Genomic DNA, 17743 nt, shown 5'->3' with positions numbered 1-17743 from the left:
CGTCGCAAAGATAGGGGCTACTTAACTTTCATGTGGGAGGGATCGAAGTTGCTTGCACATCACATGTTTCATACTTACGCTGCGGAGAGGGCACTCGGAGAAGCCTGCCTGATCCTCCTTAAAGGGGTTCCATGGACCGGGCAAAATCCCGAATCACTGAGGAAGGATAGCTAAGAAGCAAAGTGATAACGGCAAAACAAAAGATCCCTCGCTGATTGGAGGCACAATAAAGTCAGCCAATAAAGTTCCAACACCCCAACGCTCACTGGGATGGCCTCCGACTGTGCTAACCCGCTCTCCAACGGAGCTAGGAGACAAGTTTCAGATCAAGCAAAGAGTGAACCAGATTGAGATGCATCGGTTTGAGTTGGGAAATTTTGCATCATTGAGCAAAACGATCTTGGGATAACGATTTTGAGTTTAAAAACTCACTAAAAACGGGCAGCGCTATCTGGCGGTATGGCGAGGAGTTAGAGGTTGATTGTGTGAGTAAACTGAAAGCGTCAAGTCACTATCGGAATACAGCTTATCAGATGTTAAGATGGCGCGGCGGGGACTGTATAGTACAGAGGGCATATACGAGGACGGGCTCAGAAGCTTCTGACCGGAAAATTTTATTGAAAGGAGCCTCCGTTCCATGTCAAATTGCCACTTATCACCCGAAAGACTCCTACAAATCGTTTGGATGATTAAAAAGCAACCGATTTTATTTCAATTGCATAAAAGGGGTATCTTTCATTTTCATGTTAGGCAAGACTGTCGACGACAGTCTGTCGTGCGTGCTATCTCCTGTATGCTTTCGTGGTTGCGTTTTGGACACCCCATAAACACATCTTCAGGTTAGAAATCGGCAGAAGAGGGCGGCACTTTACTTGAAAGCACTGATTTCATTGGCTCTCTGGAGGAATAATGTCACTCACTGCTGTTTAGTCTGAAACTACGTCATTTTTGGCGCACTTACGGCTTTCTCATTAGTCTCATTTCATGAAAATAAGATGAATTTCACTGTTATAAAGTGTGTTGTTAGCGATTGGTAGGGAACTCGATTTCGAAAAAGTTACACTGACGCCGTACATGCATTCAGGCGTTGCCATATTTCCTTCATTAGAAGACGAATTTACACAGGGAAAATTGTGAATATATATCCTCCAATTTTTCAGACGATTTTGCTCGCAATTTAATCTAAAACATCTGAAACTTTTAGGGGAAAATATGCATAAGTTTCTTCAAAAATACATGTTCAACTCGCGGAAATTCGGCAACGCTCGAATGTTCGTACGGCGTTCTTCCTTAGTTTTCAAGAGCTCAAAACCAACCCTCCGGGTTCATATAAAGCTTTTAATGTTTAGCGGGAAGAGGGAGGGGGGGGGGGTGTTTCGTTTGGGTTGGGCTCAGCAATTTCGAGAGAGATTCCAGAGTTGGCACCGGACGGAGTTTCGAGGGCAAAAAATCTGAGAAAAAAGTGACGGACGTAATTTAAGGACAACTCCTGGGAGTGGAACACCGAACACCCCAACCCTTCCTTGACGCCGAAAGGGCGACTAAATCGCCACGACGCCACTGCCCCAGATTTCCATCCCTCACCCCCGAGAGTCAGGGGGGCAGTTAAATCCCACCCTACGACCGACCGACCTGTCGATCGACCTTTCCGCGAAGCCGAGGGGTATGATTAGAGGGTGGTGGCGCGACCTTGACCTTGCCACGCCGACCTTTCCGCACCCCCCTCACGCTCGGCGGTGCCGTGCTGAGGAGAAACGACGTATGAGCCTTCCGATGTTGCCAACTTTCCTTCGATAAAACGCGAAATTTTGGGAGAGACCTGTCGATATACGGTGTGTCTAGTTTTTTTTATTTTTTTATTTTGGGAAATCCTGATTTTTAACGGCTAAATTCTGATTTCATAATTTTTTCGAAACCTGATCAAATCCTGATTTTTTGCGGCGAAAAATTGACGGACGGATAATGGATGATTGACGGGAAATTTTTTTTCAAATCCTGATTTTACGACCGATTTTTCCTAAAATCCTGATGAAATCGGGATTAAATGGACCGCGTTAAACAGAAATGAACCAAGCCACATCAGCTATGGACCACTAGACAAGGTACGAATTTAAGCATTCTGATACATATTTTTTAACCAAAATTTCACGTAAAACACGATGCACATAACAAAAATTACCGAAATTAACTCCTTACAATGATATTAAATGATTCCTGATGCGTGAATTCAAACCACCCGCTCATTAAAACTCAATGCTCTACGTGAATTACATCGCGGGCTGAACATTATCATGACAGTCTTTGCGATATAAAAATCTGGCAACCTCAATTTTGACGCTTGCGGGCTCAGCTATAGCAAATTGCTTATAATTTGAACAACACATGGTGGGTTATGAACAGTGATCGACTGAGAGGCTATAGCTGAAACTGTTGTGGTGCGCGATTTGACTCACGTAGAGCTTTGAGTTTCTTGTGAACGGGCAGTTCAAAATCCGCGTAACCAATGTGAAATAATATCTTCATCAGGAGCTGGTTTCAGTAATTTTCGTTGCGCGAATCGTGTTCTACGTGAAATTCTGGTTAAGAAACATGTATCAGATTGCTTGAATTCGTACCTTGTCTAGTGGTCCATTTTGGCTAACTTAATGTTTTTACATGTAAACAGTTGTGCGGATTTTAGTGCAAATTTCAGTTAATTTTCTCCATAGTGCGAAGCAAATTCCTTAAAATTTTCAAACGGAAGCACAAACGTTTCCTCGTAAAAAATTAAATTGCCCAATTAAAATTGGCAATAGCTGATGTGGATTCCTTTCTGTTAAACGCGGTCCAAATCTTGATTGACCTCAAATCGTGATAGAATCAGGAACATCCTGACGCTAGACACCCTGCTGTTTTTACCGACCAGGGTTTCAAGTATTTTTTAATTTTGAAAAATCCTGATATTTTCCTAATATTTTATAAGAAATTCCTGATTTTTTTCAATTTTAAAATTCCTGATATTATCCTGATTTTTCTCGTAAAAACTACATTTGTTGCATAAATGCATGCGGAAAATAAATTTTCTGACAAAGAGAGAAAAATTCCTGATAAAACGTCGGATTTTTCCGATTTTCCTGATTTTAACCTGATCGGCCAAAATTCCTAATATTTTCCATTTTTTCCGGATTTTCCTGATGCTAAGGCTAGAGTACCTGTATAGGGAGAGTAGCGACAGATCTGAAACTCCGAAAGTCCATCAGGCCTTCACCGATGCCTCCGCGAATAAAGTTAGGGCCCAAAAGGGCAGCCAACCTATGCATTTCGAATGTCCAGAGCGATTTACAAATACAATTGTTACGAACCGTCGTTTAGAAAGCATGTATTTGGTTTACTTTTTGCATAAATTTACTTATTTTTGCGAAAGAACGCTCATTTATGTACATTCTTAGCCATCTTGGTTAGAATTGAAATCTGTAGGCTGGCATTGAAATTTTGTGTGTTAGAAGTTGCTCAGAAGGGTGGCTGCACTTTTGGGCCCTAAGCCCTCCATGAACCGATCTGTCGCTACTCTCCCTATACAGGTACTCTAGCTAAGACACTCTGCCGACGGCAGATACCCTATTTCAATATTCCATGGGAAGAAATTTGGCAACATCCAGATGCACATACGACGTTTTTCCTTAGTACCGCTCATCCTCCTCCTCGGTTCGGGCGACGACTCCCGTGCCGTGACCCACCCCGCCCCCTCGAGTGAAAAGTGCACGCACTTAATTACCCGCTCCGATTCGATTCGATCCCGGGGGGGGGGGGGGGGAGAGAGCGAGGGGCCCGAAATCCAATTATCAGGGAACATGATACGGGGAGACGGGGACCTTGAACCGAGACGCGGTGACGCGACACTGCACTTCGCCGCCCTCCTGACAAAACGACGTAACAGCAATTCGCGGTGAACCCTGTCGTTCGAATAACTCAGTGCTATCCCGAGCTCATCTCTAAAGGCAGTTATGCTCTTTTGTCGGCCGAGCAACGGCCAACCACGTGCCGCGACCGGACCCTCGGATTCCACGACCGTTTGCGTTCTTCGGATCTGTGCTGCCTTTCACTTTCTGATAATTTTTTTCGTTTCTTCGTCTGTTGCTGTTTTGTTTTGTTCTTTTATTTTTTTAGAATTTAGAAAATGAAATTCCCTGACATTTCCCTGATTTCCCTGACACATTTTGGCGAAGAACCCTGACAATTGAAGATGTGACGGATGGTTGATTGAAAATAGTTTTCAGACAAAATTCCTTGTTTAAAATCTTAAATCCATTTGAGACAGCAAATGAAGGTGATTTAACAAATTTTCCCTGACATTTTCGTCGTTTTCCCTGACGTTTCCCGGTTTTCCCTGACTGTAGCAACCCTGTAGACACCATATTTTGGAGATTCCGTACTGCTGTCTTTCCTTGATGCCGCAATCACGCGCTGAATTTGGGAGCTGAATGTGGCTTGATTGTGGAAGTCATCACGCGCAAAATTCGGCAACAATTCCCAGCAACCATCGGACTAACGTTGAATTTGTCTGAACTATTCGAGTAGATTTGATACACATCTGGATGAAGATAACTCGAATTTGCTACATTTCAGCCGTTGGGCGATGACTGTTGATTTCCACATTCAGCTGCTAAATTCAGCGTGTGATTGCGGCATGAGTGGAAAAGTTACTTTTGGTTGTCGACGCTGATTTGCCTATGATGACTCCTGAGAAATTGAATAAGAGGGGGGGGGGGGGGTGTACTTACCGTGTGAGTTGGGCTCCGGGAGGGTTTCCCGGGGGACGAGGTGCATGACTGTGGTTTTGCTGAGGGGGAGCCCGAGGGCGCCCAGGGTCACGTTGCTGTGGAGGAAGCGCCCTTGGAAGATGAGCCGCAGGATTTCCGCCCGCGCCACCGCCTCGTCCGACCAGTCTGCAACACACAACCGCACAAAGCGTCAGAAACAGTGACAGTAAAAAAAAAAAAAAAAAAAAAAAAAAAAAAAAAAAAAAAACATCGAAAAAGAAAAACGGAAAACCCCGAGCTTGCCGGGAAAATCGTCATTCGTCACGCTCGCGGTTGCCGGTCGTTCGAGGATTTCCCCGCTTTCCCGTACTGCCGTGCTCAGGAAAAACGCCGTATGAGCCATCAGGCCTCGAGTTAGGTTTCCCTCATCACAAAAAAAAAAAAAAAAACCATCAGGCGTATGACCATTTCCTCTGATAAAACACGAATTTCCTGGTGAAGTAATGAATATTTTCCTTTCGATTTTCAGATAATTGTGTGCGCAATTTCATCTAAAGTCCCTGAAAATTTCAAGGACGAACAATTTCAATTTCAATTTCAAAAACAAACATTTTACCGAAGGAAACTTGGCAACACTCGAATATTCGTACGGCGTTTTTCATTTAGCACGGCAGCGTAGCCAGGGTGTCCAGTTTTTTTCATTTTGGGATATCCTGATTTTCCTGATTTTCGACCGCTAAATTCTGATTTCATATTTTGTCCAAATCCTGACTTTAAGGAGAAAAATTAATGGACGAATGACGGATAGTTAACGGAAAAAAAGCGGACGGCCGACTTTTCTCAAATCCTGATTTGACGACCGATTTTTCTTCAAATCCTAATGAAATCGGGATTAAATCCTGACAGACCTCAAATCCTGATAGCATCGGGAAAATCCTGATGCTAGACACCCTGCGTACTGTTGTGCTAAGGAAGAACGCCGTTTAAACATTCGAGAGTTGCCAAATTTCCCTCGATAAAATGTTTATTTTTGAGGAAAGTTATGGATATTCCCCTTGAAATTTTCAGATAATTTAGATCAAATTGAGGAGAATGAAAAGGAAATGAAAGGACATTTCATTTCCTTTTAAATGACGACAAGTTCACTACATCAGTGGCGTGGCGTGAATAATCGATTATCGATATCTCGCCATTTGAAGCTATGGTAAAGAATCGATTACTAAGGTGTTCGCTGCGAACACCCTGATAATCGATCTTTTTTCATAGGTTTAAATGGCATAACAATCGATATATCGCAGTTCACGCCACGCCACTACACTACATTAGCTTAAAAATCGCAAAGTTATGAAGGTTTAACACAAATAAAAAATATTTACCCCCTATTAATTTTAGCATGGATTTTTCCTCTTGGAAGAACTCTTCAAACACTATTTTCTAAAACCACAAGGCTTGCATTAGCGTGACAACAAAAAACGACTTCGAAACACTGTTCAGGAGTTGTCTGATTGCAGAGAAAACGAAAGTAATTGAGTAGTCTCGCGATATGTCGAGATTTCTGCACTGAGTTTTGCTTGTTGACTTTCACGAGCGTGTGCTTGCGGTTTTCTGTGATCACTGATTGCCACCCAAATTTAATTCTGTGTTTTGGTATGAAATAGGCTAAAGAACTTGAGCAAGAACAACTTTATTTGATTCACTACCAAATTTAGGCGGAAATCAGTGATCTAACAAAATCACAATCACTTGCTCGTGTAAGTCCGACTATAGCAAACCTCAGGGCAGAAGTCTCGACATATCGCGAGACGACTCAAATCTCGATGTTTTGGTTGAGTTTGCAATCAGACAACATCTAAGCATCGAGATAAATCGATTTTACCGCGTACAATTACGGCACAACGTCCAACCGAACAGGATCTACGGATGTCGCTTTCGCAATTATTTCGGTTTCGAACTAAGTGCTCTAGCTGCTTGGTGCCAAGTTGCGGTCGATAGATATACACGTGGATATTAAGCGCTTGACAATTGTATTAGATGTTTTGTAGGAAGCCAATTTATACTATTGACCTGATTGAAGGTGGTTAATTTTAAAAATTAGAAAGGAGGAGTTGAGGAAACCGTGTGGTGTGGAGATCGAATAAAGAAAGTAAATAAGGGAGTGAATTCGTTGAATGAAATAAGATTATCATTCATGGGAAGATAAGTGCCTCAGAGAAAATGTAAATACATATATCTTGATCAGATACTATCCAGCACATAGTCATTCAAAAAATTTGTCTGTGCCCAAAATCATACATCATTTCAAGATATTGCAATAAAAAAAGTAACTGAACAGGTTGAAACTATACAGACAAATAAAGAGTTCAGCAGTTGGACCAGGGATGATTTTCGAGGTTTTGGAAAATGTGAGAAAAAGTGGGGCGTAAGTTAATTTTTCAAACAACACGCAGTATTTTCCACGTAAGTTCAAGAGGATAAACTTTGATTTGTTTCCTTTATGAAAGGAGACACGAGAACAAACGCTGATTTTTCGAAAGGAGAAAGTCAATATAGTTACATCCTTCGAACCCCGATTGAATTATTGCACAAGCTGTTATTTGTTGTAGAAGAATTTCACCACATACAGGCGAGGAACGAACGGAAATTAAAAGATCTCAATTGGTAGAATGCAATTGGTTCTTAATTCCCGTAAGTTGACCACCTAGATAGCTCGAAATCGTCTAAAGTGAGATGCGACCATTATAACTCATGTGCCACGGTGCGGTATTAAGACGAGATGAGGGCGATTTCCACTTGTAACTATCGTTAAAGAATAACTAAGAACGGCCGGTACTTACACACGCGATTTAGATATAGGTAGGTTTACATATAAATCCTAAAAAAAGAGTCATCGAATAGAGAAAAAAAGAAGAATAATTGAGTGCCAACACAGCCGAAGATAGGAGAGGCGGGATCCGACCGTGATTTTAACTTTTCTCCCGCATCTGAGCGACAACTCACTAGCAGCATAATAAAGCGGAGCATTGCGAGTTCACGCTTCGCGCCTTCAATTTTGGAGATACCACACGGACATCCATCAAGTACGAATAGTTGTATCTCTGCGCCGTCAGCAACGAGCGTCATTTTCCTTGCTCCATTTTCATATTGCGTTTGCTTCCGTTTGTCTTATTTGTAGCGGTGCTTCAAGGGCTACGTGAGCAGCACGACCGAGGATACGAGAAACGTAATCCGGCCTTGCTTTTAACTTTTCTCCCGCATCTGAGCGACAACTCACTAGCAGCATAATAAAGCGGAGCATTGCGAGTTCACGCTTCGCGCCTTCAATTTTGGAGATACCACACGGACATCCATCAAGTACGAATAGTTGTATCTCTGCGCCGTCACCAACGCGCGTTAAGGTGTTGTCTTTTCTTTTAAATTGGAGAAATGTTGAGGCGAGGTTTGCTCGTGATATGCAATGATGTATCCAAATGAATGATAATTTTGAAGACAAAAAATGTTTAAATGTTTAAATGTCTCTCAAGGGCCTTACTATGCGCACGTCTAATAAAATGGTATTTTCGCAAGGGTTTTGTCGTAACAGGGAAATTTATTTTGCGTCAGTGGTGGAAATACCGAAAGAAGTACGTTTTACCATCAAAAACACAGAAATAATATAGATACTACTTCAAAAACTATCAAAATCGTTGTATTCAGATACGGGTCAATTTGACCCAACTTCGCGTATAAAAAAAATCTTGGGAGCCGGAGGGTTTTAAGCAGAGATGGAAAATTTCATGAAATTTATTTGAGTGAAATTTTACGCGTGAAATTTCATGAAATTTATTGAAACTTTTGGGGATAGATTCAGAAGGCTAAGAAACGCTTAGAAACAGTGATTCAAAATTTTGAAATTTTTTACCCCAAGCCTAAAACATTCGCGCGTTGCAAATGTTTTCATTAAGTTTAGAGGTTAGGTTGGGGTTTTTCTCTCTGAACTCCCCTTTATGCCCCCTCTTTGTGTCTGGCACCCTCAGTAGAGTAGCATGATACCGCAGCATCAACAGAAAGACCATCTGAAACGCTTTCAGACCTCCAAAGGTGTAATCAATGATTCTAAAAAAAATTAATAAATTTCAACTTTTGTGAAATTTATTCGAGCGGAATGAAATTTCACTTTCCATTTCTGGTTATAAGCCACTTTTTTCGGTTTGAACACGCACTCATTCCTCCTTTGAAGTATAAATTTCAGCTAAATTTGGCAACGATGCGAGGACTCGATAAAAATTGGCGCCCCGATGGCTGATCATCATATGGTCACAGCAGAACGGTCTAATGTGAGCGGGGACTCCACCGTTGCCACGTGGTCACCAAAAAGGACAATTTTGCAGCTTTAAAACCCTGAAAAAGGAAAAGAAAACACCCGATCTGGCAATCTCGGCACCACAGTTGCTAGATCCGGTGAAAATTAATACTTCCTCGGCTGTTCGGAGTTTATTTCAGATTTCAGAAAGTTTCGTTCCACGAATCGTGTTCTACGAGAAATTCTACTGTAGAAACATGTAGAACACTTAAATTCGTAGTAAAATTTTTTTAGAGCAAGTCTATCCACTGCATCTCCAGCTCATAGTGTCTAGCATTGTAAAAAACTATGACACTTCCATGACATTCCCCTGATTTTTTGGAGCTCCTTCTCTAATGCGGCATTTCAGTTTTTATACACTTTACCGGAATTTCCTGCAAAATTTAAATGCGATATGGTCGGTAAGCGGTAGTAGACAGTGGCGTGGCGTGCTTCGAGATACATCGATATTCCCCCATTTGAAGCTATAGTAAAGAATCTATAGTTAAGATGTTCGTTACAAACACCCTGATAATTGATCCTTTTTCATAGGTTTAAATGGCAGATCAATCTATGTATCGCAAAGCACGCCACGCCACTGGTAGTAGAAGAGATTTCCGGTTTCTGGCATAATTCCTTGACTTTTCCCTGATTTTCCTTAACATTTTTCATTCCCGGATACATACTGATTTTCCCGCTTATTCTCGGTCTGGACACCATGGCCCATGCTCTCGCTGTCCATCTAGCTTGCAACAGGCCAGAGTGTCTACTAAAACAGGCTGGTCAAAAATAAGTACTTTTACAGTACTTTTTTCAGTACATTCTCAAAAAATTCAGTACCTCCTCCAACAGAAAAATTCCGTACTGTTTTCGTACTTCCACTTGACGAAATTAGAAAAGTTTCAAAAATTTGAAATTGCGACAAAAATGACAAAAAATTAAAAAAAAAAAAATCCAGAACTTTTTGCGGAATTTTCGCACTTTCTCAGTACTTTTGGACCGCCCTTAAAAAATGAGTACTATTTCCGGACTTGTTGACACCCTGCAGACCCGTTGGGCGAATTTATTAGCAAAATCCGGCAAACACGGACTCCAACGGAATCAGCGACGGGGGACGCTATTCATCTGACACACGTAGACTATGCGTAGGCCTTCGAGCGGGCCTGATGGCCGGGTGTAAAAAACCAGGGAAAGTGACTCACTTAAAATACTGACTATTCAGACACCTCCCATTACTCACCGTGAAATTGAGTAACCGTTGCGCAACTCTCAGCCAAGTTCAAGAATACCACGGTGAAACCCTTACTGAAGAGAGGAAGAAACTCAATATGTCCTCACAGGATCATGAAGCGACGCGTTCGGAAAGACCCGCTTTAATCTTCTTGGAGGTTATTTTGAAAGGAGTACCTTTGTAAGGAGAGTATGGACAACTCGAAAATTTGAAGGTCAGGTTTGATCAGGTCATGTAGCTCTTGGAGCCAAAAAGGGCTTCCAACCTTTGAACTCGAATTTTCTAGTGGTACTAATTTTCATGATTTTTACTACCCGTCGTTTCATAACTGATCAAAAATTATAAAAGCACGTAGAAAACTTTAATTACGCATACATTTTCTCGATTACAAATTCTTAATCCTTGACGACGCTTGTTTCACAATGCGCTGTCGGCTGTATTGATTAATATTTCAAATGCATAGGTTGGCAGCGGCACTTTTCTAGTGATTTTCGTTTTTCACGTTGTCGCCCTCTTGGGCCCGAAGAGCTACATAAATCGAGTTGTCCATACTCTCACTCTCCCTATAAAGGTGCTCTTATTTTGAGTTATTGCTACCCCTCCGCTTTTTTGGATAAGGTAATTGGACGATATTTTCATTTTCAAGGGACCTAGTCCTGACCCACAAGGGAAACGATACATTAAAATTCCTCAGACGAAAGAACGTGACCACACACAGAAAAAAAGTAACACATTCACTTGCGTAGAAAAAAAAGGCGAATGTTACCAAATGGTAAATTCTGTAAAGAGTTCGCTTGATTTTTGACACCTACACTGCCGTGCTGAGGGAAAACGCGTTCATACGGCGTTCAAACATTCAGGAGTTGCCAAAAAATCTTCTGATAAAATGTTTATTTTTGTGGATAGTTACGGCTCTTTACGCTCGAAATTTCCGGATAATTTGAATCTGATCTCAAATAAAATGTTCTGAAAAATTCGAGGAAAAATATTCGAAGAAATCTCTGAAAATTCATATTTTATCAAAGGAAATTAGGCAATACCTACGCCACATACGCGCAATTTCTGATAAAACTACGATAAAATAAAGGAGTATATACGACTGTCTTACCTTCTGGCCAATTATCAAAAACATGTTGTGCTATTTCGCCTGCTGAGTCGCTAGGGCTACATAAAAATTCTCTCGTCTTGCCGCTGACTAGGATTAGCCTTAAGTTTATCTGAAACAAAAAGAAGCAAAATATTTAGGATGCTGAAAAGACGATAGTCTTGAGTCCACACATACAAATCGCTTTTAAAGCGCGCCCGGGCGCTCTGCGCCACCTGATCGCCATTCTTGTCTATAGACCCAGAGGTCATCTGGTAAATAGCATCTTATAATTTCATCTTTACTGCCATCTATCCACCATTTTATTTTTTTTTTCCACTCGGATTAAGGCAAATAACCCAGGGTGTATACTAAAACAGACTGGCCAAAAATCAGTACTTTTACAATACTTTTTCAGTACATTCCCAAGAAATTTAGTGCCTCCTCAATAGAAAAAATCAGTACTTTTTCAGTACCCTCATTATACGAAATTCGAAAATTTTCGAAAATTTGAATTTCTCTCTAGAATTTCGACAAAAATTCCGGACCTTCTTGCGGAATTTCCGCACTTCTTTCAGTACTTCCGAACCGCCCCTCAAAAATCAGTACTATTTCCGGACTTTCCGGAAATTCTGGACTTGTAGACACCCTGATAACCTGAAAATATACTTCAAGAGTTTGACGAGAGTAAACGGGAGGCAAATAAAAAGAAAACTTCGCGCTAGAAAAGTCTTGTTCTCATTATCCTCAGATATTTTTTCAATATTCGGTGATTCTGTTCTCCGGTGAATCCGGGGTATATTTCGGAAGTTCTCCCCGGAACTTCGAAAAAATCGGAATTTTTCTTCCGGACCCTGGGCAATCGGAATCAATTCCGGAATCCGTGGTAAAATAAAATGGCAGCACTGGGCACCGTGAAGGACCGCGCTCGGATTCGTATCAATACTCGTTCGGATATGAATCGGGGGTGGAAAATCGGAGCCCTCCCTAAAAACGCAATATCGCAGGAGCATCCCTCCGAACCCTTCCGTCGAAACCCGACGTCCGCGCCGCCCGCCCCGTGACGCAGAGCAGTCTAAACTAGGTCAACCCCTCCCACCCTCAACCACCCCCTCCGTTTTCCCAACCCTCTCCCGCCGCCGCACAGTAGTTCGAGTCAATCAGAGAGGTCGGACACGAAATTTTTGACAAAAACTGCGACTTTCGGTGTTTAAATCGTCAAATTTTAAAGTTCAAGGGGTGCTTCTCGAAGAAAATTTTACTAGGAAAACCAATGGCGCCACTTTCAGACCCTCAAAATTTTGTATAAACGGAGTTATAAGCGTTCAAAGTTTCCAAATTTTGTCCGGCCTCTCCCTACTGACTCGACCCACTGTGCGCCGTCCGCGGTTGTTGCCGCTCCAAGTTTGTTTTTTCCCTCTCTCCCGTTTTTGTTTCCTTTTTAAAAACTTATTCGGAGCAGGCCAAACGGTGAAATATCGAAGTCGATAATGGGATGTCCCTAGCTCGGGTTCATCCCTTTTATTATACTCCTTTATTAACCCCCCGCGACGAGCTTAATCCCTTTGAATTCCGAGGGGCTCAAGGGCGACGTGCTACGTTTCAAAAACAACAACCCCCCCCCCTGCCCGCCCCCTCCCATGAGGATGCTCCACGGTAAGCTCGGCGGGGCGGGGGAGGGGGGTTTCCAGGAATTAGGCCCCCGGTGAACAGGGTAGGCAATTTGCTTGCATTTTTCTCCAGTTTCATGATCACCAGTAAAGCAAGTTAAGGTCGGTGGCGTGGCGTGCGTTACGAGACATCGATTGATCTGCCGTTTTAATACGCACAAATCGCATTCGATACATCGAACGGTGAAATTGTATCGATATCGATCGGTTCAACATGTAAAAATAGCCTCAGAAGTCAATTTCAGGGGGTCTACTAAAACAGGCTGCCCAAAAATCAGAGCTTTTACAGTACTTTTTCAGCACATGCCCAAGGCTTAAAAAGAAAAATCTTATAACATTAGTTTTAAGTTTAGCTTTAAAGCAACAAATTAACATACAAGTGTAAATAATGCCCCGTAAGGGACAGTCGTACAATTTATTCTTAATTAAAAAAAAAAAAAAAAAAAAAAAAAAATAGCCAACGAATTCAGTACCTCTTCAACGGAAAAATTCAGTACTTCTTCAGTACCGCCAATTAACGAAATTCGAAAAATTTCAAACATTTGCATAAATTGCGACCAAAATAAAAAAAAAATGAAAAAAATCCGGACCTTCTCGCGGAATTTCCGCACTTTTTCGGTACTTCCGGACCGCCCTTAAAAAATCAGTACTATTTCCGGACTTTCCCGGACTTGTAGACACCCTGAATTTAGAAATCCGAGGGAAATTTTTCAGCTTTTCGGCGGTTTCCTCCGATTCCTGACTGAGTATTGAACACATTTGAAGAAAAAGGAAGTACATCCATTGCGACGTGAGCCTTGTCATTCTGTATTTTCATGAAATTCAAGGCTCGTGCCGGATTGGATATAGCTCACTGAAGAAAAGAGTTACGGACTGAATAAAATACCGTCCGTTCCGGGCTCAGAAGCCGAAAGTTCCGGGTGCTGGAGCCGTGGCTTTGATTGCGTCGGATGCTACGCCCGGTACATTCGGCTTCCACGGCCGGAATTTTACTTCAGTGTGCTTTCCTGATTTAAATACGTCCTATTAATATCGACGGTATCGAGGCAGATAAATTTCAAGGAACGAGTAAATATTTTTCTCCGGTCGAACATGCGTCATGTTCGACTCGGTTCGTTATCTCGTCCGTCGCACTCTCCGTCTCTGAGGCGAAGCACGAAAGAGGCTGCCGACCGGAAATTACGCGCCGTTATCACCGAAATTTGAAAGTTCACTCGGGTGTCGCCGCCGCCCCGGCCGCACAGTGGATCGAGTCAGTACTGCCGTGATAGCGAAGAGAGCCGTAAGTGCAAAATTTTCGAAATCGAGTTTGCTTCAAAATTCGTCTAAACTCTTTTAGATGAAATTACTGAGACAGCTAAAACAGCAAAATTCATCCTAATTTAATGAAAACGAGAAGTATGTAAAAGCCGTAAGTGCGCAAAAAATGACACAGTTTTTTTTCCAAGACAGCCGTAGATGCATGAGAGCCAATGAAAACAGTGCTTTCCAGTAAAGTGCCGCCCTCTTCTGCCAATTTCTAACCTGAAAATGTGTTTGTTGTGCGTCCAAAACGCAACCACGAAAGCATGCAGAAGATAGCACTTACGGCTGTCTTGCCTAACAATAACCTAGCATGAAAATGAAAAATACCCTTTTTATGTAATGGAAATAAAATCAGTCGATTTTTAATCATCCAAACGATTTCTAGGAGTCTTTTGGATGATCTGTGGCAATTTGGCAAAGAACGGAGGCTTCTTTCAATAAAATGTTCTTGTCAGAAGCTTCTGAGCCCGTTTTCTCAAAACTTCATTTTTGCACTTACGGCTCTCTTCGCTATCACGGCACAGTAGGGAGAGGTCGGACAAAATTCGGTAACTTTAAAACGCTTACAACTCCGTTTATGCAAAACTTTGAGGTTCAAAATTGACGTATTTATGCTAAATGGAACTAAGTGCGCGTGGAAAGATGGGGTGTGCTCGTTCGTTGAGGGCCATAAGAATGAATGGGAATTTCAAAGCGCCAGTGACGTCAGCGGCGAAGAAGCCGCCGTCGCCCAGCATTAACTCATGAATCCTGTCCACAACGCTCTTGTCACATGTCCACGGCTCAGGAGTTAGCGCTCAGTTCCTTTTCATTATTTTTTATCAATCTCACCACGAGGCCCACTCCATCTTTCCACTTGCACATAGTTCCTTTTAGCATAAGTACGTCCAAATGTGGTTCCGCTGGTTTTCTCGCGCAATCATCACCCCTTGAAATTGGCCTGTTGCAAACTTTTGCTAGAGCAAAAATAAGAGTTTGTTTCTTATAGACAATGCCTTAAAAATCACGATGAGCGCATCGGCAAAGTCTGAAATGCACTCATAACTTCACAATCTGCGTAAGAAATTTGCGTTTTTTTAAGCTTCCCGCTTCAAAAACGATACTACGGCACAGGTGAACATTTTGTTAGAGGAGTCGCTCCATCGTCGGCGATATTCATCATGGCCGACGCTTGCGCGCAGTTCCGCGCGTAATTCGAGGAGAGTTCAAGGTCAATCAATTCGGGCGTGGAAAACATGAACGTTAAAACACGCCGATTGTTATCTGGTCTAATCCAGTTCAGGTATTATCTCGTCCCATCACACGTGTTTTGGCGGATTGGCGTCGGCCATGATGAGTATTGCCGACGATGGAACGACTCCTCTTACAAAATGTTCACCTGTGCCGTAGTATCGCTTTTGAAGCGGGAAGCTCAAAAAACCGCAAATTTCTTACGCAGACTGTGAAGTTATGAGTGCATTTCAGACTTTGCCGATGCGCTCATCGTGATTTTTGAGGCATTATCTATAAGAAACAACTCTTATTTTTGCTCTAGCAAAAGTTTGCAACAGGCCCATTTGAAATGTGACGAAATAAACACCATTTGCAGTTTTAGTCAAAACTTGTATGTCCGACTTCGAATATTGATTTGTTTCTTTGTGCGCCGCCGCGATAACGCACCGACCAACAGGCGACAGATCCGGCGCCCGCGCCTGCATCAACTTCGCATCGAAAAAGCTCGAAACTTGCGCTGAAAGCTCCCATAACAGCTGCAAGCCGACAACTATGCTCGGTGCGGCCGTCACAAAGGAACGCCCCGAGTATCGGCCCCGGTCATGTTTGAGTCATCATCAATTGGGACGTACTTCCTGTCAAACGGAACTATGTGGATTTTATACATGAGCCCTGAAGACCCATAAGAACTACATGTATGACAAGGGTCACGGCACAATGCACATAGTTCCGTTTGATAGAAATACGTCCATTTTCGTCATTACTCCTCGACTTTGTTCATCGTCCTCGCGCTCGCGCTTTCTCCGTATTTCTCTGAGTTTCTTTCGCGGAAAATTGAGCGCGATTGCCGCTCTAATGCTAAATGAGCGAGGAGCGGTGGAATGATCGATTATCGATAAATTCCCCCTAATTACAGCTACGGCACAAAATCGATTATGCAGGTGTTCGATTGCGAGCATCCTGTTAAGCGATCCTTTTTTCCAATAGGTTTTAAATGACAGGTCAAATCGAATATATCGCAAAGCACGCCACGCCACTAAAACACGCGCACGAAAGGTGGTGACACCTCTCTTCGGAACTAAATCAGGGTGTCTACTAGAACAGGCTGGCCAAAAATTGGTACTTTTACATTACTTTTTCGTTACATTCTCAAGAAATTCAGTGCCTCCTCGACAGGAAAATTCAGTATCTCCTCAACCCGAAAATTCAGTACTTTTTCAGTGCCTCCAATTGAAGAAATTCAAAAAATTTCAAGGATTCGAATTTCTCGCTTGAAATGCGACAAAAATGAAAAAAATTCCAGACCCTCTTGCGGAATTTCCGCACTTCTTCAGTGCTTCCGGACGGCCGAGAAAACCAGTGGCACCATCGTGTTTCTCGCGAACTTTTAGATAATAATTGATAGTCAAACCACAAATTCTTTACACATGCAATATCTCTTCCATTTTCCGTCCCCGTAGAAATCGGGTTTTCTCAATACCCCCTAGACTGACCATACCTAAACATTGGAACTCATCTGTGAGTAGTGTAGTGCATCAGGTTGCGAGTTTTTACACAGGACCTTATGGGACGAGTGAATACGAGAAATTAAGAGTAACCATGAGATGACTGGTGACCTAAAGTGATCTTTTCTTGGAAGTATAACATTCGTGGAACATAAATATACCAAAATTTGCCACTGAATCACGTTCCTGGCAGAGATTTAAACATTCAAGTGGATAACCACATCCCCCTCGCCCCCCTCCCTCTCCATTCCCTTGACGGATGCAGTTCCCCTATGTAGTATGTACTTCCACTATTAAATTTTTTTTTCCCATCCAGAAACAGATTCAGACCCCGCCGATTTAAATGCATTCAAGGCCATCATACTTGAAGTTGAAGGGAAAAAGTTCCTTCCCCCATCAAAGTTCACTTAAAGGAGTGAAAAAAAGCTTTTTCCGAGGTTTCCCCCATAAGAAGCCGTGAAAACAATACAACCAGATGTATTTTAACCCACGAAACAAATGAGGTAGGGTATGGTCAGTCTAGGGGTCCTTGGTTATCTCCACGGAGGAATCTTTGGCAACGCCTAATGGCTCATCAGGCGTTCCTTCCGTAGGCACGGCAGTATGACATCGAACGCTACGGTAGCCCACAAACCCCATCTCACGACGAGCGCGTGTTCTGACGACGAGTAACACCGCT

At 42.5% G+C, this 17743-nt stretch overlaps 1 protein-coding gene across 1 annotated transcript in view; it reads right to left on the bottom strand.

The window, feature by feature from the left end:
- UBL3 (ubiquitin like 3) overlaps window positions 1–17743 on the bottom strand; it is a 200464-nt gene that overhangs the window by 20704 nt on the left and 162017 nt on the right. Inside the window, exons 2-3 of the mRNA XM_072304020.1 lie at window positions 11397–11505; window positions 4761–4925 (exon numbers count right to left, since the gene is read on the bottom strand). Of these exons, the coding sequence (XP_072160121.1) occupies window positions 4761–4925; window positions 11397–11505 (274 nt within the window). The remainder of the gene's footprint in view (window positions 1–4760; window positions 4926–11396; window positions 11506–17743) is intronic.

The sequence above is a fragment of the Bemisia tabaci genome, chromosome 9 (genome assembly GCF_918797505.1).
Source record: "Bemisia tabaci chromosome 9, PGI_BMITA_v3".
Lineage (NCBI taxonomy): Eukaryota > Metazoa > Arthropoda > Insecta > Hemiptera > Aleyrodidae > Bemisia > Bemisia tabaci.
The sequence above is the reverse complement of the archived record's forward strand: the minus strand, read 5'-3'. Positions and strand labels throughout refer to the sequence as shown.